The sequence below is a fragment of the Misgurnus anguillicaudatus genome, chromosome 21, assembly GCF_027580225.2.
Source record: "Misgurnus anguillicaudatus chromosome 21, ASM2758022v2, whole genome shotgun sequence".
In the NCBI taxonomy this organism is placed as follows: Eukaryota; Metazoa; Chordata; class Actinopteri; order Cypriniformes; family Cobitidae; genus Misgurnus; species Misgurnus anguillicaudatus.
In genome coordinates, this window is record NC_073357.2 from 39,647,487 (window position 1) to 39,674,850 (window position 27,364).

The window sequence follows — 27,364 nt, forward strand, 5'->3', positions numbered from 1 at the left end:
AACAGCTGAAGCGTTGCGCGCGCGTGTCAGGTAATGCACAGCCTGGAGATGTCAAAAGACTGATTAGCAGTTTTTAACAAAAGCATCTTTGTGATACCATTGCGCAACCAGCGGCAAATGTTTTTTAAAGTAGGCTATTTAATTTTTTAAATGTTAGCCTACATTTCTTTAACTCATCAAAATAAGTTACGCAATTTTAACTTATTTCTATAAATAAGCCTACTACAACTCACCACTGGTTAAAACAGTAGTTGTAACTTGTGAAGCCAGTTTGTTTGTACTTACAAATTTAAGTAGCAAATATTTTACAGGGTTAAAATTAAATGAATTCATTAAGTAGCCTACAGAGGTTGATGTTAGGGCTTGTTTTGGAGATGGGGAAATTATCATGGTCGAACCTAAACCTCAATCATTTATGCTATAAAGGCAGTCAAGTTATTCAGTTTACTTTTAAGGTAGGAGATAAAACCGAATATTTAATAGATTTTAATACATGAACACCATTGCCTTCACTCAACATCAGCCTATCTATCATCTCTTTATTAAACAACAGAGCAGAACCTGGTAAACAGAAAACAACATTGATGTCAGTGTTAAAGGTGAGACAGAAAAATGATTATGGTTGAAAGCAAATCCTCAACATTTACAGGTGTAGTGAAGTGTGGGTCAAGAAAGGTTTATGCTGTAACTGGCTGTTCTCACTAACAGCTGAAGGAAGGAAGAATTCAGGCCAGACCTTTATAGTTGAGGTAAACAGGGTAGATTCTGTACTAAAAGTATCTTTTACAGAGGAACATCTCTTCGTGTGATTCAGTAGCTCATGTTCCTTACGAAAATGTAAGCTTTAAAACACCTGGTTCTGTTGAGTAAGACATGTCTAGGAACCTTAAATGCTGTTCTCACAATAAGTAAAGCTAAAGTTATAAAAAAACTGACATGTTGATTTTCTTCATTCTAGTGGCAGTTCTTGTTATTCCAGTATAACTTGCTGACAATGAGAAATTTGTTTCTCAAGCCAGAGCCTTCTAGGTTTACCATGTAAGAAGGATGTCTTATAAACGTCTAAGACAATGTTTGTATTGTTCCAGAGATTGAAGTTTTGCAGAAAATAGATTGACATTGTGGAAGAACTGCATTTAATCACTTACCACAGAATCGTTCACTGTCTTTGTTTGAGAATTGTCTTATTTAATACAAATATGATTATATAAGATAATTTTTACTCTTAATACTTCATCTATGTTTGTGGCACCAACTGTTTCATGTCGATTCATCTTATAACACTTAAATTGTAGGAACACTTACAGATTTTATGAACATGTTTTCCCGTAGCTCAGATGGTAGCATTGCATTAACAGCACAAAAGGTTATGGGTTAAATTAATAAGGAACACACTAATAAAATGTAACTCAATTGCTGTAATCTTGTAATTGCATTTCATGTTGATATTACAAATTGCATATTAAAAGCAATAAGAAGATCAGATAAAATACTGAATTAGTGAGTAATCGTCATTAGATCAGATTGTGATTATTGTTTAATGCTTAGTATTGTCTGTCAAGAATCATATGCTGTATTTCTAAATATTGGCCAGCAGAGGGTGAAAAATCCCTTATTTTGATTAGGCCAGTATTTATACCCTAATGCAGTGGTTTGGGGGGCCGCGAGATGGTGCAAGGGTGACCCCAGTAAGATTGTATAAAAGCATGAATTTATCATAAAACCTCAGGCTACTAACCAACAGTTGTATAATTTAATGTTTTTTGCTTAATTAAACTTTAAGTTTTAAAGGGCCGGTTTCCTGGACATGGCTTATCCTATCCTAGTTCCAGACTAAAATGCATGTTTGAGCTGCCTTAATTTAAAACCAACTTGTACTGGCATATCTTAACATATATCAGTGTCATTGTTTTATCCTAAAATGCACATCAGTATTGTTTTTTCTACAGGTTTCTTTGTTAAAACGACTTAAATGTCCTAATAAATAACTAAGGCCAAATCCTTGATTAATCCAACCCTGTCTGGGAAAACACCCCCAAAGGTTTTATGTGATAAATTTTTTTTGGGTGTCCACAAATGTATGTTTTTCTTGTTTAGTATATAGCCTATTAAGCATGCATGTCCTGGCCACAGAACTGATACACAACTTTTTCCAGCATGTCTAAAAAACCTCCACAAGGAGGCACAATTGATCTTTTAATGGACTACTAGTAAACAATCACACAATCAGATGACTTTTTGCCTCAAAATTGTTGTTTATTATTACATAATGCATTGCATTCAATTGTTTATAAAGTGTTGTGGATCGAGATATCACACAAGTTTTTTTTTCTGAAAAGGTGAAAGTTAACTGAAGAAAGTATGAACAATGTTATCAAGTAAACAGACAGAATTTCATTACATTGTCTTTAACTATACAATCTTTTTTAACTATTAACTGTAATATTTTTGTAAAGGTTTCCTATATGAATTAAATATACTGTAGCTGTGCTATAACATTGTTTGCTGGCCTTGGTCATTAGCTGGTCTAGATAATACAAAGAAAAAAATGACTCATTCAATTTACTCCATTTTTTAAGGTCAGTGGTTGCAATCAATAAATTTAAGCTAAATTTAAAAAATATATATTTTATTTTATTATTTTAATTTTTTTTGTTTAAATGTAGCTTAAATAAATTGATTGCAACCACTTACCTTAAAAAAATTGAGTACATTGAATGAGTCATTTTTTTTCAGTGTAGATCTGTTGGACTAAGATTGAACTATAGAACTGTTAAAGAAAATAACAAACAGTAAATAAGATTTATTTAATATTTCTAGGACAGCAATGCTTCAACATTCAAAAAGTAATAGACTTTACCTCAACGATTAAAATAAATCTAACTTCTTAAATAAAAATATTTAAGTGACATTTACTTAATTATTTAACAAATGTTTTTCATGCATTATTAAGTAAATTTTATTTGATAAGTTTTTTTTAGTAGGTAAGTTGTCTCAGGAAAAAAAGGTAAAAGAAGGTACAAAAGCTGTTACTGGGGTGACTTTTAAAAAAGTACACTTTTGTACCTCCAAGCCAAAGGTACACATCGGTACCTTAGAGGTACATACTGGTATCTCAAAAGTACATATCTGTACCAAAATGATACATATTAGGACCTTTTTAAAAGGTACCGCCACAGTGACAGCTTTTGTACCTTTTTTTCTAAGAGTGTAGTCTAACAAACTTTGATCTTGGACAAGCTCTTATGTTCCAAATATCACATTAACCTGATATGATATGGTTTTTCTGGCAGGGACCAAAGCTTGTGTCCGTTTTACTAAAATACATTTTTGTAGCTTTTAAATTGCAATAAAAATAATTGTGTTATAAACATAAAATCACTATCTAAAAATGCAGTACTATAAAAGTGTCTATTAATATCACATGCATTTGAAATCACATTTTGTTTTGACATATTTAGATAGTTTGCATTACAAAAAAATGCAAGGCAAAGACTACAAATCTTTTGTCAGTGGCGCATCACATATCTACCAAATACGTTCAGAATTTTGTTTAGATTACTTTATAAATCTAAGGCCACATAAATATTTTGCATTTTCTTTAAAGAATGATGACAAACTATATTAGAACATAGATTCCTCTCACTTCATGTTAAAAAAGCTATTAGACCTCTTAAATGTGAGGGGTTTTATTAAACCCCGTAATTGTCCTTAATGAATTCTATGAGATTAAATCTTTCAACGTTCATATTCTGGTGTGAAATGACTTGACCCTTAAGTGGAATAATAACATTTCTAAAAGCTATATAAAATACCTTTGGTATATTACTGCACATTGCTATGATTGATAGTGCGCTGCATTAAGTTTGTGAGCTATAATCCATTATAAGGTAATAGGCCCAAATAAATCTCCCCATAATTAGAATCAATCTCTCACAGCAATTGGACAAGTTGGTTTTTTAAGACCCAATTACCCCTGTCTGAGCTTGCAGCAAAAATGCTGGAGATTTGGTCAGAAAGGGAGGAGTCTCAAGTCATTTCAGCGAATGTGTGTGTGTGTGAGAAGGGTAAAACTGAGGGTGGGGGCAGGAATTGGAGATGATCCAAGGAGGAATAAAAAGTTCTCCCTGCTCTCCGACCATCTCTTGCTCTCACAGCCCTAATAGACCCTATTAGATTTATGTCAAACGCACACACCCTTAATTTATGTTGTAGCGATAATGCATCTGTGATCTCGAGTAGCCTCTTTTCTTGTTCCATCACTGGATGTTTCTTTAATTATATGTCAAAGGCCATAAAACTTGAATAAAATTCTCGATCTCACTTTTTTATGCTCTACCTATACAAAAGATGTCGGTATCCCCAAATGCAAATAAAAACTCAAAACATGTTTAATCATTGCAATACACTGATACATAAATTGAACACTTTTCTTTGTATAGAGGGTTTGTCATTTAAAAAAAAAATATGACACATACACTGGTAAAATTAGAAACGGTAAAATTTTTACACACAACTTTGCATGTCTCTGCCTTTCAACATCAAGAATCATCAACAAACATTCATGAACAACTGGATGTTTAGCACCTGTATGATGTTAACATCCTATTTTTTTCTTATACATGGATGTTAAAAGACATGTTGCTTGATCAATTACTAATAACAAGAAAACAAAGGTTTGTAGAAATGATTTAAAAGATGTAGACATACATATTCAACATCATTACCTTTCTGCTATAATCTCCTTACACCTCTGTTGAAGCCAGCAGGAGCAGCAAAAAAGCGATTTGGGAATACAGAAAATACTTAAATTTTCTTTAGATTACTGAATTATGTGCTACAGCAGACATTAGTGTTCAAAAGGCATGTGTTGGTTTTGGAGTTTTCCTTCATTTAGCAGTTCATTTAACAATTTTACAAAAAACCCTGAACCACTTATCTAAAAAAACAACTTACCAGTCCTCAATTACTCTGTTTTTACTTTATTGCACAAATGTCAGTATCATTATGCATTAAACAAAATGCATAATGACAATGCCCAATGTGTGGAATATATAATTATACAATTACTTTATGGAAACACAATGGACACATAACCTTAAGCCTGGAATCTTATACACTGTATATGGGCCTGTTAATCGTAGCAGTTTTAATTTCAAAGTGAATGTCCTATTTTACAGTGCTGAGAAAAAATACCTATTTGTTCCAAGTGTAATTTAATTTCATTCTAGATAAAAGTCTAGCAGAATCAAAAAGTTTAATTTCTCTTATTATCACATGATTAAAACAAGATGACTACACACCATTTTCTGACACGTGCTACTGTTTAACCGCCTGTTAACCTTACACGTCAAGGTTTTGACTTCCATGACTCAAATCTATTAAACTCCACTGTTGGTGGCACATTAGCCATAAAATCATTTTTAAGCTGGAAAATTAATATTCAGCAGATGCTATGCTAACAGCCCCGTGTTTCAAGGCGTGCACATTTTGAATGGTACTTTGGCATGTCCTTGAACCAAGTATAGTGTACCTCATGTAATAAAACTGTTTCAGGCATGCTGTTATACTGAAGAAACTTAAGTTTTAATTGGTTTTCAGGTCTGCGAAATGCGATGAACGCGTGCATCTTTATTAGCAGCCGCACAACACTGGTGACAGGGAGCAATTGAAAGTGTAAAAATGGTCTTAAAACAACAGCCTTTGCATTTACTAATGCAAACCAAAGTAAAAATCTGGTAAAATTTTGTGCTGCCATTTTTTTATTTCGCTTCCCCCTCATCTCCAACACTGAGGATGACATTTGAATGTCGGTGCTTTTGACCACTAAAGGTTTTAAATGCTGCTTTGAATTTATAATGTCATTCCATTATTTACAAGTACAGTCACTTTGAAATAAAAATGAGCATGTCATTGTCCATGCCACAACTTCAATCTGTCTGTTTGCATTTCTTGTTTTTATATCCCAACACCTTCTGCAGATTCACAGCAGACACGCGGTCTGTCCATTGTGATGACCTCCTGTTTGATCACCGTGACAAAGGCCACAGCTTCTTGTCTTGGTTCCATCAGGAGACAACGCATTTCTCAGCTAAGCTCAAATCCAGCAGAGGATTCAATAGCATAGAGTAGCTTGTTCCTCATCTGCTGAGGGTCACAGAACTCAGGCAGCTTTAGAAGGTTCATGCAAGTGCTAGCGGTAGGGAGACGGTCCAGATCGGTACCACCATTATGGATGCAAAAGGCTGGATAGAGCTCCTATAGACAAAGAAAAGACAGAGTCAACAAAACAAGCCCCCTATTTTTAAGTTAACAATTTACAATATTACTTAAAGGGACAATAAGTAGGATTTTACCCCCATCTAGTGGTGAAATTGTATTTTGCATTCAAAGGAACAGTGCTCTCTAGCGCCTTGCTTTTCCAAATGCGCGTTGCAACTACGGTAGCCGTTATGTACTTACTGACCTCCTTGCAGTTTCAGCTGGTTTTACGTGTTCTGAATGAAAACGCGTTGTGGTAACGCGTTGGTAGGCTAGTTCTTTTTCTCCCTCTCTGCTATTATAGTTTATCAATACGGCGGAACGACATGGAAGCCTCCTTGGACTTACTCGTTCAATGTAAGTAAAGAAAAGAAATTCTAAGCTTACAAAGAAAAGTCAGATCACTGGCAGAGGTCATTTGACACCAACAAGGACATAATTATGAATAAAGACATTGATTTTGATTAATAAAACACTTAAAACCCTACTTACTGTCCCTTTTAAGAGGACATGTCATGAAAATTTGACTTTTTTCATGTTTAAGTGCTATAATTGGGTCCCCAGTGCTTCTATCAACCTAGAAAATATGAAAAAGAACAACCCAAAAATAGGTCATTGAAATTTGGCTCCCCTTGTGATGTCAGAAGGGGATAATACCACCACTTAATCTGCACTATCCAACCATGGCACTGCCATTTAGTGCATTTAGGACACACCCAAAAACAGCACATTTTTGCTCACACCTACAAAGTGGCAATTTTAACATGCTATAATAAATTATCTTTTGGGTATTTTGAGCTAGATCTTCACACATGTATTCTGGGGACACCAAAGATTTATTTTACATCTTAAAAATGTCTTGTGAAATGTCCCCTTTAAAAATTCCAGTGTACCATCAAATACAACAACTCAAAAACAAAAAGCTAAACATGTAACATATCTTTGGAAAGCTGAAATTCTTGTGATTCGAATTATGTAACTGTTTTAAGATACAACCAACACAGCAGGTGCAATTTGTGTTCTTTTTAGGCATTTTTAGCCTTTTTCAGGAATTTTAAGGGGTTAAGCTATTTTAGAAAAAGCGCAATCGGCAAACAACAGCCTAATATCACACTGATGAAACGGTTTGACATACAGTACAACTTTCCGATATGTGAAAGGTTGCCGAGAAAAATAACAGGATGGGCCTAATGAAAGAATTCTCGGGGCCTATAACCAAGTGACTGCAAGACTCACCCCAAAATGAACCTGATTAAACCTGCTTTAACAGGCCAATTTTTCTGACAATTAAGGTATTAAACTATCGTTGCTTATTGAGAAAGTGTCACGGTGGGAGCCATCATTTTGAGAAAAGGGTATCCGTCATCTTTTTTAAATAGCTTACTTTGACAGGGCTATTTCTCCCCTAATGAATTCTGGGGTGTTTAACGGCACCTAATTAAGGCTGAGCTGGCTGAAGAGGCAGACGGGGTGGAAGGCCATCTCCCCTTGATCTGTCTTTCTTCATCTTATTCCTCTCTTACTCCTCCTTTCCATCCCTCAGTCCGTCTGCACCAAAGTCAAATTCATTAAACGCCCCATTTTAATTTTGGCAGTAACACATATCTGTGGAATAGCTTAGAAGCCTTGATTTCTCCTCCACCCGAATTCACGTAGGCTAAAGTAATCTACTTTAAACTGATGACAGTTATAATAAAGTCAATAAAATCACGATTACTGGTCTTAGTTTGAAACATAGGCATAAAAACATATTTTAGGATATTTCTGTTCAACTCATTTTGTTGAGCGTAATGAACAGTTAAGGTGACAAATGATGCAGCATATAAAATAAAAGCAACCGGTTAGATACGTTCAATACATTTTTTTAAGTTCTCTATAATTACAGTTCTTTCATCTTCACCTTTTGCTGTCAGTTATGGCAACTTTTAATTATACACCAGAGACAGTCAACATCGAGCGAGAGCCATTTGAAGTTCAACGGTGCATTTATAGGTTTTTATCAGTCTTATGGATTTCAGATAGCCAGTGGCACTTGGCAAAGCCTCAAATAGCATTACAATGACAGGTCACAACCTCTCTAGCACAAACAGAGGCCATGATAAGGCCCTTCCTGATAGCTCTTTTAATGTGAAAATGATTTGTTACAATGAGTGTTATTTGCTAGTACACCCTTGTGTAAATGAAGGTAAAACATATTCTGTTCATTTCATTATTTCTCCGTTAAGGTGGCCCACACCTTGCCAAGTAGACTTCTCCGTGGTGAGGATCTTGATAACTTTGATAAAAATAAGAAAATGGGACAAAATCATCACCAGGTGTGAAAGGTATGAACTTCACCTGAACTTTATACGTGATAACAGTGGTGGGAGTCGTACTGATTCAGCTTGAATATGGGGTTCGGTTTTGTCTGTGCATTTCAATTTTCAATCTAAGGACTTGGATAAAATATTAACTCAGCTTTAACTCCAGACACAACAGAACAGAAACTCAATGTTTTTATGGTCTTATCCAGTTTGACTGACCTTGAAGCCTAAGAGTGGAGGTCGTGAGCAGCTTGTAACAAACTTCAGCAGCTTGCGTTTCTCCTCATCGCTGAAACTGTCCACCACGTCCCAGAAGATTTTAATCACGGGATGAGTTTCTGAATAACCACCTGAGTAGTGCGCCAAAAGTTAAGTTCAACAGTTAGGAAAACCAAAACAATTATTTTAACATATTTGTGTGAATTAACTGTGAAGTAAATCAATCTGAATGATGAAATAACACTGGATCTCTACAAACGTATTGGCTACATTCACTCTGTGTTTAAATGAATTAGAAGTGTATGCAGATTAGTCCATGAACAGATTTGCATTTTTGCATTTAACCTCCTCACACTGGAAGTTTATAGGAATGAAAATGAATGTCTGTGGTCTCACTTACAAACAGATGTCACTTCTCACCTTTATGGTAATACACATATAAGCAATTTAACTCAAAACGTGAGTGTGTGTACTGTGTATAATTATTATTTTTATATAAAAACATACACAATCATGTTTATATTTAAGAAAAATTGGTTATATTTATATATAAAATATTTAATAAATTATATAAATGTATATACAATAAATAAATGCAAATATTTCTTCAATATATACATGAATATGTGTGTATTTGTATATACATTGTATTTACACACAGTACACACACGTTGTGTAGGCACAAACTTTTGTTTTGGATACGATTGATCACGATTAATCTTTTGACAGCCCTAGTTTTTTTTTTTTAAAGCTGCCAGCCAGTGTCAGCATTTTTTATGATTTTTACAAAAGTTTAATGCCTTCCAGATTTTTTTTTCTATAAATAAACATACAATATATCAAATGAAAGAATAGTTCCTTTGATTTCAAAAAAACAAAAAAGAAAAAACTTTCATCTTATCTTTATTTGTTCTCTTTTATCACCTCTCAAAAATGGGTAGGTTTCTTAAAAAAATACCAAATTTATAAACAAAAAGCAAAGATAGTTGTTTTATAAGTTGGGTAAGAGCGGAAATACATATTGCTCGTCAGGGAAGCGTTTTCTCTTAATTAATGGCGAGGAAAGAGTAAATAATAACCGCAGGTTCTTAGTTATAACATATTATCAACAATAAGGATAGTTATTGAGGCCAAAAATGCAGAAAAGATGTAACTTGTAATACCTGAGTAGTTAGTGAATTTCTTCAGGTCCTCCAGACAGATAGGCACAAGTGCACCAGAAACCAGTACCTGAAAACATATAGGTGAACATTTGACCTGTTACATTAATCCTTGTATTACGTTCCAAGTCAATTTGACCCGTTTTGATTTTTAAGCTGTCGGAAAATTTTGTGACTTTTTCTAATTTATGGGCATGAACATGCATGGAAAGTTAGGGTATGCTAATATGTTTTAAGTGTACGCAAACAATTTTGTAAGAATTTTAATGTTTTCGGGTCAATTTGACTCACATTTTTTTGTTAAAAGCAACTGTACAGACCCAAATTAAGTATATGTTTTCAGTGTTTGTTTCTATATTGGAGTTTTACTATCCTGAAATGGGGTATTCTTTTCTGTACTGAAAAATACTTTTACAGATGATCATTTCTCTTTACAATGTATATGAAATACTACTTAAGTTATCTTTTTCTCCCAGACATGTTGTCACTTTTTCTCATTTAGGGCCATGAACATGCATCCAAAATTAGGATACACTGATATGTTTTGAAGTGTTTTTCTTATGATTTTGAGGTTCGTGGTCAATTTGATACATATTTTTTGTTCCAAGGCAACTTGAAACAAATTAAATACATTTTTTGCGTATATGTTGGTGCGTTATTACCCTAAAAAGGGAAAAGTGAGCTTTTGCTCATTATTTTCAGAACTGATAAAGACTTCCTCAGACACAGAAAAGGAGAAGTGAACTATCATTTCTATTTTCAATGTATATGAAATACTTTGTAGAGCAGAACCAAAGAAAAATCCAGAAGTGAATACAGGTGATGCCAGTTGTGCCCCACAAAACATGACACCAAAACAAGCACCATTTGTTAAAAATGCAAGAAGTCAGAAAGCACATGCTTGATGTGTGCACATTATGTAAACAGGATTTCTTGAATTTGTACAATGAGCCTCAAGAACAAAAGATTAGCCTGTTTAGGAAAAGAAAAGCTTAATTACATTTCAAAACAATATTAAATTGTTTATTTAGGATTTTTAAACATATGTATGTTAAAAAAACATGTTGAATAAAAATGTAAAATGTTAAACATTACAACAGTTTATCTTCAACATTTATTAAAACAAACATGTTAAAAATTGTGGTTGAATGCATTTTTAAAAAATTATACTTTTTGATATTATGCGTTTGTAATGTGTGACAAATATTGATACTAAAATGGTCCTTTTCATACCGAATTCCTTCTTGTTTGTCATATTTATAGAATTGCATTGAATCCAATTAAGGTCAATTTGACCCGCTCCATCAAAATCGTCACAAAAATCAAACACAATACAAGGGTTAAATTTAAAAACAGTATGGTTAATTATATACGGAAATAATACATGCAGATCTTTATTAATCTTTTCAAAGACACAACTAACTGATTTATACCTGTCTGTTCATTACCCATTTCTAACGGTCTAGTCTCTGTGTATGTGTGTGTTTGTGTGTGTATGCGTGTTCGTGTGTGTGTTCAGACAAGATGATACCTGAATTTCCTGCTGATCAAACATGCGCAGCCATTCCAGGTTGACCACGTTGGCCAGACCCTGCCGAAAAGCCAGGCAGTGTGCTCTGATCTGTTTGTTTAGACGGTAATCGGCCACTAAATGGATGTAGGCTATCCTGTTGGCCGTAGTTACCGGGATGTCCTTTCCCCCTGGTTTGAGCTCAACCACCTGGAAAAAAGAACAAATAGATGAAAGTGTGAAAGGCATCGTCTGAGCCAAAGCACCGCTTTTCTCATAGAGCAGTTTTCTGGGTTAAGTGATGAATTAATTCCTCCTAAGAGGTGCAAGAGAAGTAAACTGAAAGTAACTGAAAGTAACCCTTTCAAGGTATTACCTCACTAATGAAGGGGAAAGTAAACACGTCAGAAATAAAAGATTTAAAAACTTGCTAAACAAGTGTTAAATCTGAAATATGAAAAAAGTTATTAAGAGTAACCAACTGATTGTTATGTATTTAAAACTTTGTAAATTATCATTTACTGTTGATATCATTAAAAAGTAACAATAAAAGAAAGGCTGTGCATTACAGCTGAGCACTATGCTGTGTCCGAACTAATTGCACTATATTTTATATGCACTATTGTAATTCTTTTTATTTCTCTTTTTGTTTTATACTTTTATTCCTGTTTTTTCTTTTTCACACATTTAAACAATTTTTATTAAAATCACATTTATTTTCTTTTAATTGATATTTTAAATTCATGTATCTGTGATTTTTTTGTTTTCTCATTTCTATGTAAAGCACTTTGAATGATCTCTGTGTATGAAATGTGCTATACAAATAAACTTGCCTTGCTTTGCCTTACTGCACATCATAAATTTACAGTAAAAAAAGACAATGCTAGATTATTAGCTCTAATACTACATTAAACACATACATTCAGCAGGTATGTTTAAGCAGTTTAACAGAGAAGTTCCTTTAAAAAGATCTAGATGAAGACGTGCTTTATCTCCATCTGCAAAGACTAACAACAGCCAGATCAATTATTAACAATGACAAAAGACAAGCAAAAGAGCACAGACGTGTTGCTCAGGTCTCACCTGTGCCTCCCCGAGATCATTGTTGACCACAGTAAAGTTAAGTCCGAGGTCTTCAACATCACCCTCATAGCTCTTGAGGAAAAGCAGGTTTCGGTACATCTCCGGGTCCAAAGAAGCCAAATGATGGATGTCCACTTCAGCACTTGTGCCTAGGATCTTCGACAAGAAGAAACTGGCAAACGGCAACTCCACCAGCATGTTTTCATACAGTGCCTGCAGGACAGAAGAATAAAGATATTCAACAAAAGATGATATGATCCCTATAGTATTAATGATGGGGAAATCATTGACAATAATATGTCTTAAATACTGCCACTTTATTTAGAAATACTGCCACTATATTTCAGGAACTCACACTTTTAAAACATCAATTGCAACATTAACCTGTTGTTCCATTAAGCAGCAGAAGGATGGTGAGTCATAAAGCTAAAGTACTGCAACAGTCCTAAAAAGACCATATCTGAAGGCATTAAAATATACAGGCCTTGAATAAATGATTGCACTAAAATCCCCTGACCACATAAGCGAAATGGATTATAAATTTCTCAAATCTCCATAATGCATGCATCCAAAACACACACAGGTCGTAAATCAGAGCAGTTTCAAAACACAGGTTAATCGCGCAACTTCAAACATGGGACATTTTTCATGCAAAATAATCCACTTAGCATCATTCTTCCCATGAGCCCTGTTCTGGGAACATATGTGCTGTGCCCTCTTGAAACCTATCAATAATCTTGCTCCTAGGAAGAAGTCGCAATAAGGATATGGAGAACTATTTTTCAAGCCTCCAGGTTATTTATGGATGTTTATTGCCAGAAATTGTGCCAAAATGACTTGGGATAAAAAGGATTAATGAATGGCCAGGCCTTTTAATATAAGTGAGTGCAGTGGCAACGCAATTAATGCAAATTGTGGCACCATCAGGAGAGTAAACGCCAACAACTTAGCAGCTGCCTTCTGTTTCTGCCAAATAAATTTGTTAATTTACAGCATTAAGAATCAATAAAAAAAATTTAACACACTCGCCATCAATCAGAAGTTCTGACCTTCTCTGTCCTCTGTTGCCCTTTGGAAAGGGACAGTTAAGCATTGCTTGTTGAATGGCAGAACAGTTACTTTTTTAGATGTGACCCAAAAGGTCAATAAGTATTTAAGGGCACATGTAATACAGATTATGGGAGTATTTATACACTCTAAAAACAAACGGTGCTATATAGCACCAAAAGTGGTTATTTGCTCGTAATCATAGAAGAACCGTTTTTAGTGCCATATAGCACCAGTGAAGCACCAGTGAAGCACCTGTGTAGAACCACATAGTGCCACGTAGAACCATATTTGGTGCTACAGTGGTTCTATACGGCCCCTATATGGTTCTACACAGGTGCCTCACCGGTGCTTCACCGGTGCTATATGGCACTAAAAACGGTTCTTCTATGATTACGATCCAAAGCAACAGTTTTGGTTCTATATAGCACCGTTTGTTTTTTTAGAGTGATAAAAATTATCTACCAGTATCCTTTAATGCAAGGGTGAGACTTGAATTACATTTAGTATGTTTCTTCAGTATATCTAAATAAAAAGTTCAAAAAGTTTACGATTTTAATATCATTATTCCTATACTATGGCCTACAATGTAACAAGCCCTACCATTTTTTAAACATCTCAAAAAGTATTATGACTCTGCTCTCTTAAATAATTAATAATGTTCAAAGTAAAGTCAAAAATATTTAAAATCATTTCAAAGAATTGTTTCTAAACGTATTGCTGAAACACGCTACAAAGACTGTGAACCGTGTAGGATTGAATTGTGGAATTACACCGTTAAACAGTTTTTCCACATATTTGTGTTCTGGATTATTTGGGTGGGGCTACAACAGTGGCTTAATGACCCCTGCCTTAACATAATCACAAGCATCCATTCAGGTTGTAGCGGTAAATAAACGTTGAGAGAGATGGCAGCTTTCTTACAAGTGGGCATGGTTTCGACGCCAAAACCGGACACGCACCCAGCGTTTGAGAGCAGACTTTCTCCAAGATTTTGATAACTTATTTTATTTACTTGGCTTTTTTATCATTCCAATTTGGCTGAGTTAATCATTTTTCTGTGGTGTGCCAAACTGAACACACATTTAATAGTAGACTTTACACGGACATTGGGTCTCATTCACTAATAATTGCGTACGTTTTCTGTATTTATACGCACATTAGAACTTCTCACGAAAACTTTCCGCCTAATTCAGAACACGTGCGTACGCACATAAGTTTGTTCTTATACTTGTTCTTACGTTAGTGAATTTGGATTGTAGTACTTGAGCGGCCGCGTGCATGAGGTTGGTAATTTGCATAAAACACGCCCAAACCAGCTCCAGCTGTTTTCCGCAGCGCTAGTCCACAGAAAATTTTAAAGCAGTTTGTCATAGGAACAAAAAAGCTCGAAAAGAAATCCATGATCATATTTATTATCGGTAAAGTTCTGTTTTGCTTTGAATTTTTTATTTGGGAGGTTTTGCTGTTGCTGGAGGAAGCCAGCGCTGTTGACCAACCAGAGTAACATAAAATAAGTTGGATGCGTTAACAAATATGACGACATTTAATTATTATGACAGAGACACCATCTGTATCTAAAATAAAACAGACAGAAGATCAAGTGACTGATGTTTAAACTTCATTACATTTACATGACGTTTAGGCTACATTAGGCATTAAGCAGACGCTTTCATATAGAGATTTAAAAAGTGAGGAAGGAAAGCGTGAAGATTTGTCATTACAGACATCTTCTTTATATTTAAAAAAGTAGGCTATATTAATGTATAATATAATGTATATAATAATAATAATAATAATATAGATCATGTTTAATAATATATATAAGATATTATAATATAAAATATAATCATGTACATTTTATATATCAACATTATCATACACATTATAATTATAGCCGAGTATTTGATTATAACGTACATGATTATTGCGGACAAGTGGTTTTAGGTTATCTTGAATTTTTGCGTACATTTAGAAATAAATTTACAGTTTTTGTTGAATCATGATTTGTCCGTAAAAAATCCGTACGCACATCTCACACACAAATTTGTGCATATGCATGCTTAATGAATGAGACCTATTAACTGTATAAATTACTTTTATCATATTCTTTTATATAAATAAAATGTTTCTATTTCTTATTTAAATAATGACTGACATAGATGTGTTAGTAATTATCGCAAAATAAACTGAAGCAATATCACACAAGCATAAGTGCATTATGGTCAGATATAAAGCATCGCTGCGATTCGGCTGTAAAGGCACGAGGATGGAGGTACTCACAGTATGCTAATATATTGCCATACTTAACTGCACATGTGTGTTTAACAGTACTTTATTAATATGCTGAAAGGACAACAGAAAGTATGTACATAAGAGGGTCCAAAATCTAGTCTGTAGATCTACATTCTTCTTACAGCGCATATTTATGAACTAGTTGCTGCATCCAAGCCTCCATTACAAATTTGAAAACATCAAACATTAAAACAGGCAGCCAGCTGAAATTAGCCAAAATATTGGGGTGTGTGTAGAAATTTGTAAATTTGCTGGCACTTCAAAATTGCAGAAAGATGTATATGCCTGCTAACCTGTCAGTGACATTGAATCTGAACTACTGAATAAAAACAGCTCAAGAAACAGTATCCACAGACCAGCAACAAAGAAAGTGCTTTCAGATTTGTCTGTCTAATACCTGGAGGTAAATAGTATTTATGTGCACATGTCTGTGGTGGACTACGTCACAGTTACATTGATGCAACTCTAATCTACTCAGGTCATCTTCATAACAGCACTAAACAAATATCAATATCCCACTCAGTCTGCCACTCTCACACATATTTATGGAGAGAGAAGGAGGGTTAATTGAAAGTCAAATTCAAATTAATCTCGTCACCTTAATTGCTTTGCCCATTACTAAGTAGTGGGGGCAATTGAATGGAAAGTAGGGGGCGGGGCTAGCCATTTCTCATGGTATGAGTTCAGTTATGTCCATTTCTTCTTACAAAGTGTGTGTTCATTATAGCTCTCTAATAAGTGGCCTGAATTGCCTCTTTGCAAGTGGTGTTGATGCCCGTGACTGTAAAACAGATCAAAACTCTATTACCGGCGGCATTGCGCCGGTTATTTATGGTGCTAGCTGATTTAGCGTCCGTGGCCAAATGCGATGGCTACACAAACAGAGATGGAGAATGGTGGGCTAATGGAGTAGCCTAATTGAGCAGCGAGCTTCTTGGCATGAGGTAATTCATCCACCCTACCCCCAGTCAATGTGCCTTGCAATAAACAATCCTGGGCCTATGCATTAATGAAACTTTAAAAACATTAGCGGCTAATAAATACCAGCTAGCAGACACACAAGAGAGAGCCAAAACAATATAGTGTGTGACGCACAGGTTAACAATAATAGAAAAACACTGAGGGTAATTGAGAGGCTTGCAGTCATATTTACTGCTTATTATGAGCAATTTTAAACAGCTGAGAAATTGATATGCATCTTTTTTGCATAACCAACTTTAAATCTTAATACATATGATTATGCATTAAAGATTTTTTTTTTACAATCCAAAGCCTAAAAGCTAAAAATGATCACTTTATATAATTGCTAAACTATTTAAGGCCTGGCATATTCGAACAAACTAATGTAATTGTGAGCAAACAAATGATTTACATTCAACCATAAATGTTTAATATTTTGATGGAGGTTTCTAGAAGGTCATTTACAAAATGATCTTACGTACATGGCTAGACAATAGAAAATTACTTGGATCAAAAGGCCACAAATAAACTTGACTTTAAACTCCAGTGACCTCGTAAATAAAATGCATAAGATTTATAATGGCTACTAAGCCACTCAGCCTGGGATCACAGATTGAACCTGACCTCTAAACTGCAGCATTGATCCATTTGACCCCATTTGTGTTTGAGAGTGTGAGTGAAAGACATGTGAAGACTACTAGAAAGGCTAGAATCACTACAAGAAATTGTTATCCTATAGTGAAATACATACTGAAAAGATCCCGCAGATATTTTTTTGTTATGCCAATTATTCTTCATAGCACTGAATATTCCATTGTGATGAGCAGCCATATTGATCAAGGGGGGATATGCAAAACATGATGTGGCTCACCTTTCCAAGTATCCTGCCAAGGAAATAGTAGTGACGGGTAAAGGATTCTCCTACAAGCATCTCTGCAGTGGGGCTCGGGTAAAGAAGCCCTTCATTAGTTGTCTTAAAGAAGCCTTGGTTAGGGTTAAAGCCTGATTTCAGCAGCTCATTTAAGAACTCTCTAAATATTCCTCCACCATCGATTCCAGCTTCATCCAACCCATGAGCATTGAGTAGATGAACTCTGATTCTCTTCTTTAGATCAGGCTCTAAAATACAGACAGACATAAATAAAAGCCATAAGATCAAATGAAACATGCAACATTTCTGTCCTGACAATTCATTTCATTATATTTATTTGTATCATAAGGAAACTTAATCATTAATGTATGTTTTACTATTATTGGAAAATACTTTTTTTCACAGTGACATAAAATGCAAGTCAACAAAGAGTTATTCAAGAGGTGAAACCAAAAGTGGCATTTGATAAATATATACCACTAAATAAATAACCTTGAAAGCTCACACTGACCTGAGCTACATTTCAATCAAAAAGGTCATCTTACAGCAAATTTAATCACAGATCATAAATCTCAGCAACAGTTTTGTAGACACACACACATTCAGCATTATGACGAGGTAGTGTTAGTAATGTTATATACCAAGTTTGATCTCTTTGCATGTAAAATATTGTTTGAAAATATTAATAGTCAGTATGAACAAACACATAATGACCAATTTGGAAGAACTCCCATATTTTAGCAATTAATTCATATTTTGTGTGCATCTAGCTATTAACTACTTTAGTAACACTGAAGTATGACCTATAATCCTAAAAATTATAAATTTACACTAAAAGGTTTCTAATACAAACATTAAAACTTAATTTATGGAGTAAATGTATACAGTTAAAGATTCTGGCAAGAGTGACACAAAACACTTTACCCTAAATCTTATTTAAAGTGATATCTTAAGCTAGGTTTAATGCCTTTTCCAGGCATCTATGAACACAAAAAGATGATATTCTTATCAATCAATCAAAATTTATTTATAAAGCACAATAAAAACAAAAGTAGTTGGCCACTGACGTATAGGTTGTACTTTAGTGCTTTTAACAAAATAATATTTCCATCATGAAACATTACAGTAGTACTGTTTTAGATTTGACGGGCAATAAGAAGCAAACCCAGAAACTACAATTTAAAGACCGATTTAAAGTTGGGTCCAGTTTACAGCACCTTTTGAAACACCTGTTTATTTAGTTTTAACATGGTTAGTTGAAAATGCTTGAATCTGATTGGTCAGTCGCGTCATTTGCAGGTTTGTTATTCCCGGATAACAACCGCTTAAAACTTGTAACCCGAATGTTGCCAATCATTTTTACAGGTACAGTTTAATATTACAAAAAATGTAATATAAATATGTTTTTAATTTATGAAAATCAATATTTAAAGGCGGGGTGCACGATCTCTAAAAAGCCAATGTTGAAATCACATAAACAAACACGCCAATAGAATCTGGACCTTCTTTTGATAAACCCGCCCCAGATATACGCATCCCAGGCAACAATGTCATTTAGTACACACACCCCTTAGTGCTGATTTGCTACAACTGTGTTTTGGTACTCTGCCCGACTCGCTTTTCCAAAGCATTTCTCAATAATCATGCACCTTGCTTTTAATGTTCCTTACCTTACTTATGAGGTAAACAGACGTGTTATATACAGGCTAATGTAGAGGCAACCGGTTGTCACGGAATAAGACCCTTCGCATCGGGTCCTGATCACACTGTAGGGGCTTATTTCTGCAATAACAACCGGCTGCCTATACATTATCCCTTACTAAACATTTGACTCTGAAAAAGCTTTTCTACATGTGTAAAGGGGGGTATTTGCATTACTTTACCATTCTCAGGAGATAATTTATCATATGCATCTTCATAGATGTAGTTCCGTCGAATGGTAATATTAACGCCATCCAAAAAAGTGCCCTCTCCCTGCACCTCTCGTTTATCAGCATAGATTAACTTCTGGAAAATCTGAAGAGAGAATATGTTAACAATATGAAAGTGTAGCGGATTAACATCAACACAAACATCTAAGTTTGTTTAAATAAAGTATTCTATGCAATATGTAGTATTTTAAGAGAACAATACACTATGAATTTTTGTAAATATACTGTATTTATTTACAAATATAACAATCAAGCAGAAAAGTACAACATAAATGGCAGCTGTCTTACCTTTACTCTTTCCTCAAAGGGAACAACAAATGGTAGTTCAGTGAGGATAGCCAAGTGTCTTTCCTCTGATACTGACAGTGGTGGAGGCTCTAGACCAACTGTGGTGATAAACAAGGCCTTTATTTTTTGCAATACAAAATCTAGGTATAATTAATATTATACTACACTAAATATTAATTAATATCATACCTACATAATTAATTAATTAATTAAAATAAAATAATGCACAAAAGTCTACAAATATTTAAATATTCACCCATTTATTCATTAATTTATTCACTCGTCTATTCATATAGACAGATTCAACAATGCATTCAACACTGAGAAGCAATTCACTCTGTAAGCAAAGTATTCATCTGGCTAATAAAGCCTTCATCTTCATCCATCCTGCTGACAGTCAATCTCTAACAGGCTCTATTCATCATCCAGACAAACACAACCTTCAAAATCTAAACATTACAGTATTACATCAGCACACCCCACACAACACCTCTACAACTAAATAGACTACAAATAGTTAGATGTAAACTAAGTTAGGGTTTAATATTTTGCTAAATTAATACTCAACGATACAACTAATTGAAATATTGACCATGGTCTGGATGACCTTCTTTATTTGCATCTATATACAACCTTGAGCGAGGTTCACTTCATGCCGCTGAATGCGGTATTTACAGACCATCCCATTAAAGATCACTCAATCCAAGTCTATGTCCTCCCTGCCACACACTTTTAATTAAGTCAGCAGCAATTGCCCATCCACCTGTCCACTTCCTCCATTACAGGGACGTTTGTTTAGTATTAAAACTCCGTCCTACAAACGTTTGGACCACAGAAAAAAACTGCCATAGCAGCAGAGAAGTGTCATTCATCTAATACGTTGCTAGCACGGTGAAATGATTCTGCTCAATTAGTCAGTCCTTTCTCTCTCTCCAACAAACTCGCCATCAAGAGGCCATCTTGGTGGAGAAATATGGCGTAGCATGGTCAATACAGAAGCCATTCGTCACTACCACGCAAGTCCATTTAGGGAAATGAAAAAGGTCCAGACAAACAGGGGGCCAGATGTGTCCTGCCTTTGGCTAATTGAATTTTTAAGCACATATGCTCCAGGCTGGCATGGAAATGATCAGATGTACAGGTACTAGTTGGTTTTAACGGCCTCTGAAATGTCGTGTTTTGTAATGAAATGGCCTCATGCAAGCTAAGCTATTCTATTTTTTATATTGTTTTTTATTTTATTTCACACTACAGACTAGAGACATTTAGAAATAACATAACACTTTACAATACAGTTGTATTTGTTAACAATAAGTTAATGCATTAGCTAACATGAGCTCACAATGAACAAACAATCCTTCTACACCATTTATTAATGTTTGTTCATGTTAATTTTGGCATTTACTAGTACATTTATAAAATCAAATGTTGTAACTGTTAATATTAACTAATGCACCATAAACTAACATGAATAACTGTATTGATATTAACTAACATTAACAAGAATTAATACATGCTGAAAATATATATTGTTCAACATTTGATCATATTAATTAATGTATTTACCAATCTTTACCAATACAAACATATTATAAAGTGTTACCATAAAATTCCCACTTCATTAGCATGCATTCATATTCACATGTGGCTATTTTTTGTATCACATCTTACCATCTAATGTGGACTGAAGAGGTCCGATGCGCCCCATTCTCCTGGTTCTCCACACATGTCTTGCAGAAGGTACATAGAGCTGAGTCACCTAAAACACATTAGCAAGGTTAAGTTTCAATGTATTAAGATATGTACATTCATGTTAAAATATTTTAGTGCATACATATTTTACATTTAAATCACTTATAGAATGTAACCTTATGTAAAGACTCATTGGATTTGGACTCATCCATCAAACACATTGCTGTTCTTTAAATCCTTAATCAATCATACTGTTTTGGCCTTCTGTTCCAAAACCAGCACCTCTGTTGCATGTTTTAATCATATTCTTTTAATTCTCAAATTACTTTTACCTTATCTGCCCTGATGTTGACCTCATTCGACAGCCAATGACCCGAAGGACAGAATGGTCTTCGAATATCTCTTGCTTTCAACATTTTCACAAGGTTGGTAATCACCTTAACAAAAAAACACACACACATCCAAAACAAAATGTTGGTAAAGAACAGTGCCATATATCAAACACATAACACAAACATCATAATTGTTCATTAACATGTCTGCAGTTGGATGAATTTATTTCCCCTTTTTTTAAATAGGTTATTTATAAGCTTAATTTATTTATGGTGCAAAGTTAAGCACAGATGAACTTTCACTGTCCAGTCAGTACTGCTAAGTGAATAAACATCTCAAAAATCTGCAGCAATACGGGAATGTGTTAGGATGCTAATAGCTACAGGGTTCCCACACCTTAGTTAACTTCAAATTCAAGGACCTTTCAAGGACTTTCCAGGTCCAATACCCTTAAATTTAAGGACAAAATGTGGGGACACATTTCAAGTGAGAGCAAGGTTACATTGTTTTACCTTTTAAGATAAATTGTTACAGTTCCCTTTCGAGGGAACTCACGCTGCGTCACTGCGGTGACACTTTGGGGACGCCTCTAGGGGTAAGTGCATCTGAATGTGTATATCAAATTCAACCAATGGTGAAACGTAAAGACAAAGACAGGGTGAGGCGGGAGCCAGGAAGTATATCGCTATCTGAAATATTGCCAAAGACGGCATTACAGAGACACAGGAAGTATGGCAAGGGAGACGCAGCCCCTTGTTCCGTTCTCAGTTACATTAGTGCATACGTAACCCGAGACGTTTTCATGCGTCAAACACAACAATGCAAAAAAGCATTTTGGTATGAATCAACATTCACATACAGAAGATATAAGCATTTAAAGTGAACAGTTTAGCCCGTGTGCTTAAAAAGTCTAGAATTCTTATGATATTATCCTACACTACACAGGGAATAATATGGATTTTTTCCAGAAAACTAGATTCAAGAACTTTAAAATGACCTGTATCTATGTATGTATATTTTCAAAAACTTCCCAGGGCCTTAAATTTTTCCCCCCAGATTCACAAACTTTCTAGGATTTCAAGGACCCGTGGGAACCCTGTTGCCATACCTGCGCTAACATGACAATATTACATATTTAAAAAAGCTTCAACTCTTTTTCACTCAGAACAAATACCGACCAATGATGGATAACATATCAAAAATATATATGAAAATAGATCACGTCAACAGAAAACTACAATTTATTTTATTCTTCTCAATATGTAATTAATCTCCACAGTCTGTCTGCTTCATCTCAATTCACTTATCTACACTTCTGTTTAATTCTCATGTAGGAATCTGTTGTTCGAAACAGACTTCTAGAGAATACCCATCAATCTGTCACCACCGCATACTAAAACCAGAGACACTGTAATAACGGCAAGTGCAAAACTCTGTTCTGGGTAGCTTTGTGGGGCAGATCGTCCGAAGGCTCATCCTGTCTAAGTGAAATGAATAAGCATTGGTTAATTAGCCCACTGGGTTAAGTGCAGGCCTTAATGGGTCTCTCCAAAACTCCTGCAGTGACATCCCTCTCCAAACACAGCCAAGAAGAAAGTTCCATTAGCAATATTAATACAAGCTTAGTTGATCATTTTCATTCAATTAACTTCTTTCAATTAAATAGATAGCTCGACAATAGGAGTGATAAAACATCCGGAGGGACGGCCCATGGCTGGAGGCAAACATTAGTGTGTGAGGGGTCAACAGCGTTAGAGCTGACTGTAAATTGCACATTCAATTTGGGAAATGCGTTTCTCGGGCTCTTACTTCTTTAATGGGTCATTTTAGCTGACAGGAGGCGATTGCCGCCATCTTTTGTGGAATTCTTTCAGCGCCTTTTGTATTCTGCACTGACTCGAATTAAAGAACCCAAACACTGAACTGTCACATAATGTGTTCAAGTGAAACAGGACACAGAGATTTGCATAAGGCAAAGTATGTTATGTAATCAATAGTGGACATGTATACAAATTTTTTATATTATAAAATATAATTTCCATTTTTCCATTACAATAAAAACTGTGGTGTTTTACTATGGAATGTAAATGCAAATGTTTTAAACATTAAACATAAAATTTACAAAAGTGATGCCTATGCTAATTCTTTCACGAAACATTAGTTTTAAGAAATGTTTAAAATAAGTTAAAGAAAAGCATTACATTCACAGAGAATCACAGATGTTTTGCATATCGGTACAATCTTATAATGGGTGCATTACTGAAAAGCACAAAAAAATTAGGACAATGTTAAAAAGCCCTGTAGAGCTGCCTAAAAAGACATTAGGAGGAAGGACAAGAGTAGGTCAGAGAAGTGAGAAAGAAGATGATGAAGAAAGAGAGATAGCTGACTAATATCCTGATGCCATTTTTCACCTCACTTAGTCTTGGCAAACAACCTATTAATTTCCCGAGTGAGCGCTCCTCCTGCCTGGCTGATCGGCACTGATGGCCCTAACAGATGCTGAGACTATTCGCCTCATTAATTGTCAACTAATCTAATTAGGCCATCAAAGACGTTGTTAGCATTGCTAATACAGTGCCCCAGCTAAAAGTAATGCCCATCGTCCACTAAAGATATTATTAGCACTGATGAATATGGAAAAAAACACTAGTCAGAATCTCGCTTTCGACTACAAGTGTCCATGCATTATTTCAACTATAAAATCAGAGCCTGTAGATGCAGATTTTATCACCTTAAAAAGCTGGACCCATCGTTTCTGTTGAGCCTGAATGCGCTGCTGCACCTGGCTGTTAGTTTTCACCCCAACACTTCGAAACGCTGCTACATACTCCTCCTTGTGATCCGTCTTAGTCTCAGGATACGCCAGCTTGATGATGCCCAGACACGCATCCCGCAAACAACGAGACAAAGTCACCAACTCTACCAAAGAGAATGGCATCATCGATGGCTGGCTCTGACCTGCCCAAACAAACAATAAAAACATGTAATTAATAACAAACACTTTTAAATTGATTATAAATGCACAAAAAAATTTAAATTTTATATGTTCAAGACAATATAAAGTTTTGAGGGTGAACCTCAGATGCCTATTTTTAAAGGGAACATTTCACAAGAATTGTTTAGGATAAATAAATAAATCAAATAAATATTTAGTGTCCCCAGAGTGTGTATGTGAAGTTCAAGCTTAAAATACCATATAGATAATTTATTATAGCCAGTTAAAGTTGCCACTTTGTTGTAGGTGTGAGCAAAAATGTGCCATTTTTGGGTGTGTCCTTTTTAAATGCAAATGAGCTGATCTTTACACTAAATGGCAGTGCCGTGGTTGGATAGTGCAGATTAAGGGGCGGTATTATCTCCTTCTGGCATCACAAGGGGAGCCAAATTTCAATGACCTATTTTTTTAAATGCTTGCATGGTTTACCAAAACTGGGTTGATCTTTTTCACATTTTCTATATTGATAGAAGCACTGGGGACCCAATTATAGCACTTAAACATGGAGAAAAAAATATTTTTATGATATGCCCCCTTTAAGCAGAATAAGTGTATAGAATAAATGATAATACCATCCACTGTGCTGCCAAAAAACTCGCTGTCATGGACAGAGATGAGTGAATGACTGAAGAGTGAACTGAAGAGATAGAATAGAGGGATGATCCTGTTGGAATCCTCTAGAGACATTGGAGAACCTCGAGACATCACCTGCAACAGAGGAACCATGGACCTACACCAAAAAGAGGGAGAAAAACAAAGTGGATGCTTGGGTCATGTGTCTTGAATATAATACTAAATCACATTTAGGTCCAATTAAAAAAAAAAACATGGAAAACTCACCCTGTGATCATTTTAGTTTTCATAGATGTGATTAAGTACCAGAGATGTCTCAGAAAGCGAGCATTAAAAGCTAAGCTGTACAAAAGCCTGAAAGACAAAAAACATGTACAATGTTTGGTTACAATATACCTAAGAGATAAAAATGTTAAGAAACTACAAAAAAAATCATCCAGCATGATTAACAAACATGCAGAGAAGCCTGAAAAATAACACTCATACCTAAATGTTCAAATATCTCCTGCCCATAAACCTTAAACTTCCCAAATATTCAACAGGACTCATAAAACACAGCTGGAATTTCAAGCCCACCTCTCAGCTCGTTTTTTTATGCGACCACAGGAAAGATTAAATGAGCCATTAGACTTTATTTAGGTGAGCCGCCTTCCATTAGTAAACTAGCAGACTGCTTCAGGGTCGTAAACAGACCAGTGATTCCTGTGGGGGCACCATTTAAGTTAATGACAGGCAGAGAGACAATATAGCACAGCCACAATTGCCTGACCGTAGAAGCAGTGTTGTTATCACAAATTACATACTGTGTTTAGGTCACCCAAATCATTAAGCGTAACAGCCATCACACCAGCGTGTGAGAAATCGCTCTGGTGGCCACTGCATGCTTGTTATGTGTGAGGGGGCGAAAGAAGAAATAAAGCATCATTGGAAGTAATTAAAGCAGAGAATTAGATTAAGGTTGGGGTTAAGTTAAGAATGTGTTCATCCACCTTAAATCACACAATTAAACAGCTTTGTGTACATGTTTATAGCTCTTTCTCCGCTATATGCCTGTGTAAATGTCTGGCAACAATTTCAAAACTTGAAAACTGAACACTACAAAAATAATATGCATAGCCAAATATCTGTTAAATTTAAATGACTTTAATAATAGAAAATAAATAATAGTAGAAAATAAGATTTAAAATAAATTAAAACACAAAAAGCTAACAGATAAATCAGGTCTATAGTAAAAAAAAAATTACTACAAAAATAAAGGGAATTTGTTATTGCTCTGAGCTGACAGGAAAATAACTATAAAGGAAATGAGGAAACTCAAAGGAAATGAGGTGAGGACAATAAATGAAACTGGGGGTTTAATGCTTAAAAGACTTCAGAGAGCACATGTGCTTCAGTGAAATAAGAACAAATCTCTTTAAGGTAACTCTGGCCATGTTTTCATTAATGTGTTTTCATTTTAAAATGCATTACTTTTGTTATGGTTTTCATTGCCTATCATCAATGCTACTCCAGCGTTTTTGACCCTTGTAAACAGAGACTTTGGTAAACGTTGCAGACCGTGTTTTAGCAGTGTAGACGGACCTAACCGGAGTTATGTAAGCGAAGGCGTGCGTACCCATATTCCCTCCCTGGATTCGTTCTGGATCATCATGATTCGTCAAGCCCCTATCATTTGACCATTACGCCACCGAAAGATGACAATGATCAGCTAAACAACCTTATAAACATTAACATGGAGATGGAGCTACAGGCTTTTTAAGCACATTATTGGCGCTTTTCCATTGCATAGTACACGGTTCGGTTTGGGTCAGGTTCGGTCAGCTTATCTCACTTTGGCTTG

The 27,364-nt window shown here is 35.1% G+C and overlaps 1 protein-coding gene across 1 annotated transcript in view; it reads right to left on the reverse strand.

Moving 5' to 3' along the window:
- Window positions 1–4,367: 4,367 nt before the first annotated feature.
- ube3c (ubiquitin protein ligase E3C) overlaps window positions 4,368–27,364 on the reverse strand; it is a 33,865-nt gene continuing 10,868 nt past the window's right edge. The window contains exons 12-24 of the mRNA XM_055207049.2: window positions 25,792–25,878; window positions 25,524–25,681; window positions 24,688–24,914; window positions 21,953–22,057; window positions 21,600–21,687; window positions 19,929–20,026; window positions 19,593–19,725; window positions 17,710–17,957; window positions 12,537–12,749; window positions 11,475–11,663; window positions 9,947–10,013; window positions 8,784–8,914; window positions 4,368–6,258 (exon numbers count right to left, since the gene is read on the reverse strand). Coding sequence (XP_055063024.1) covers window positions 6,088–6,258; window positions 8,784–8,914; window positions 9,947–10,013; window positions 11,475–11,663; window positions 12,537–12,749; window positions 17,710–17,957; window positions 19,593–19,725; window positions 19,929–20,026; window positions 21,600–21,687; window positions 21,953–22,057; window positions 24,688–24,914; window positions 25,524–25,681; window positions 25,792–25,878 — 1,915 coding nt within the window. The 3' untranslated portion in view covers window positions 4,368–6,087. The remainder of the gene's footprint in view (window positions 6,259–8,783; window positions 8,915–9,946; window positions 10,014–11,474; window positions 11,664–12,536; window positions 12,750–17,709; window positions 17,958–19,592; window positions 19,726–19,928; window positions 20,027–21,599; window positions 21,688–21,952; window positions 22,058–24,687; window positions 24,915–25,523; window positions 25,682–25,791; window positions 25,879–27,364) is intronic.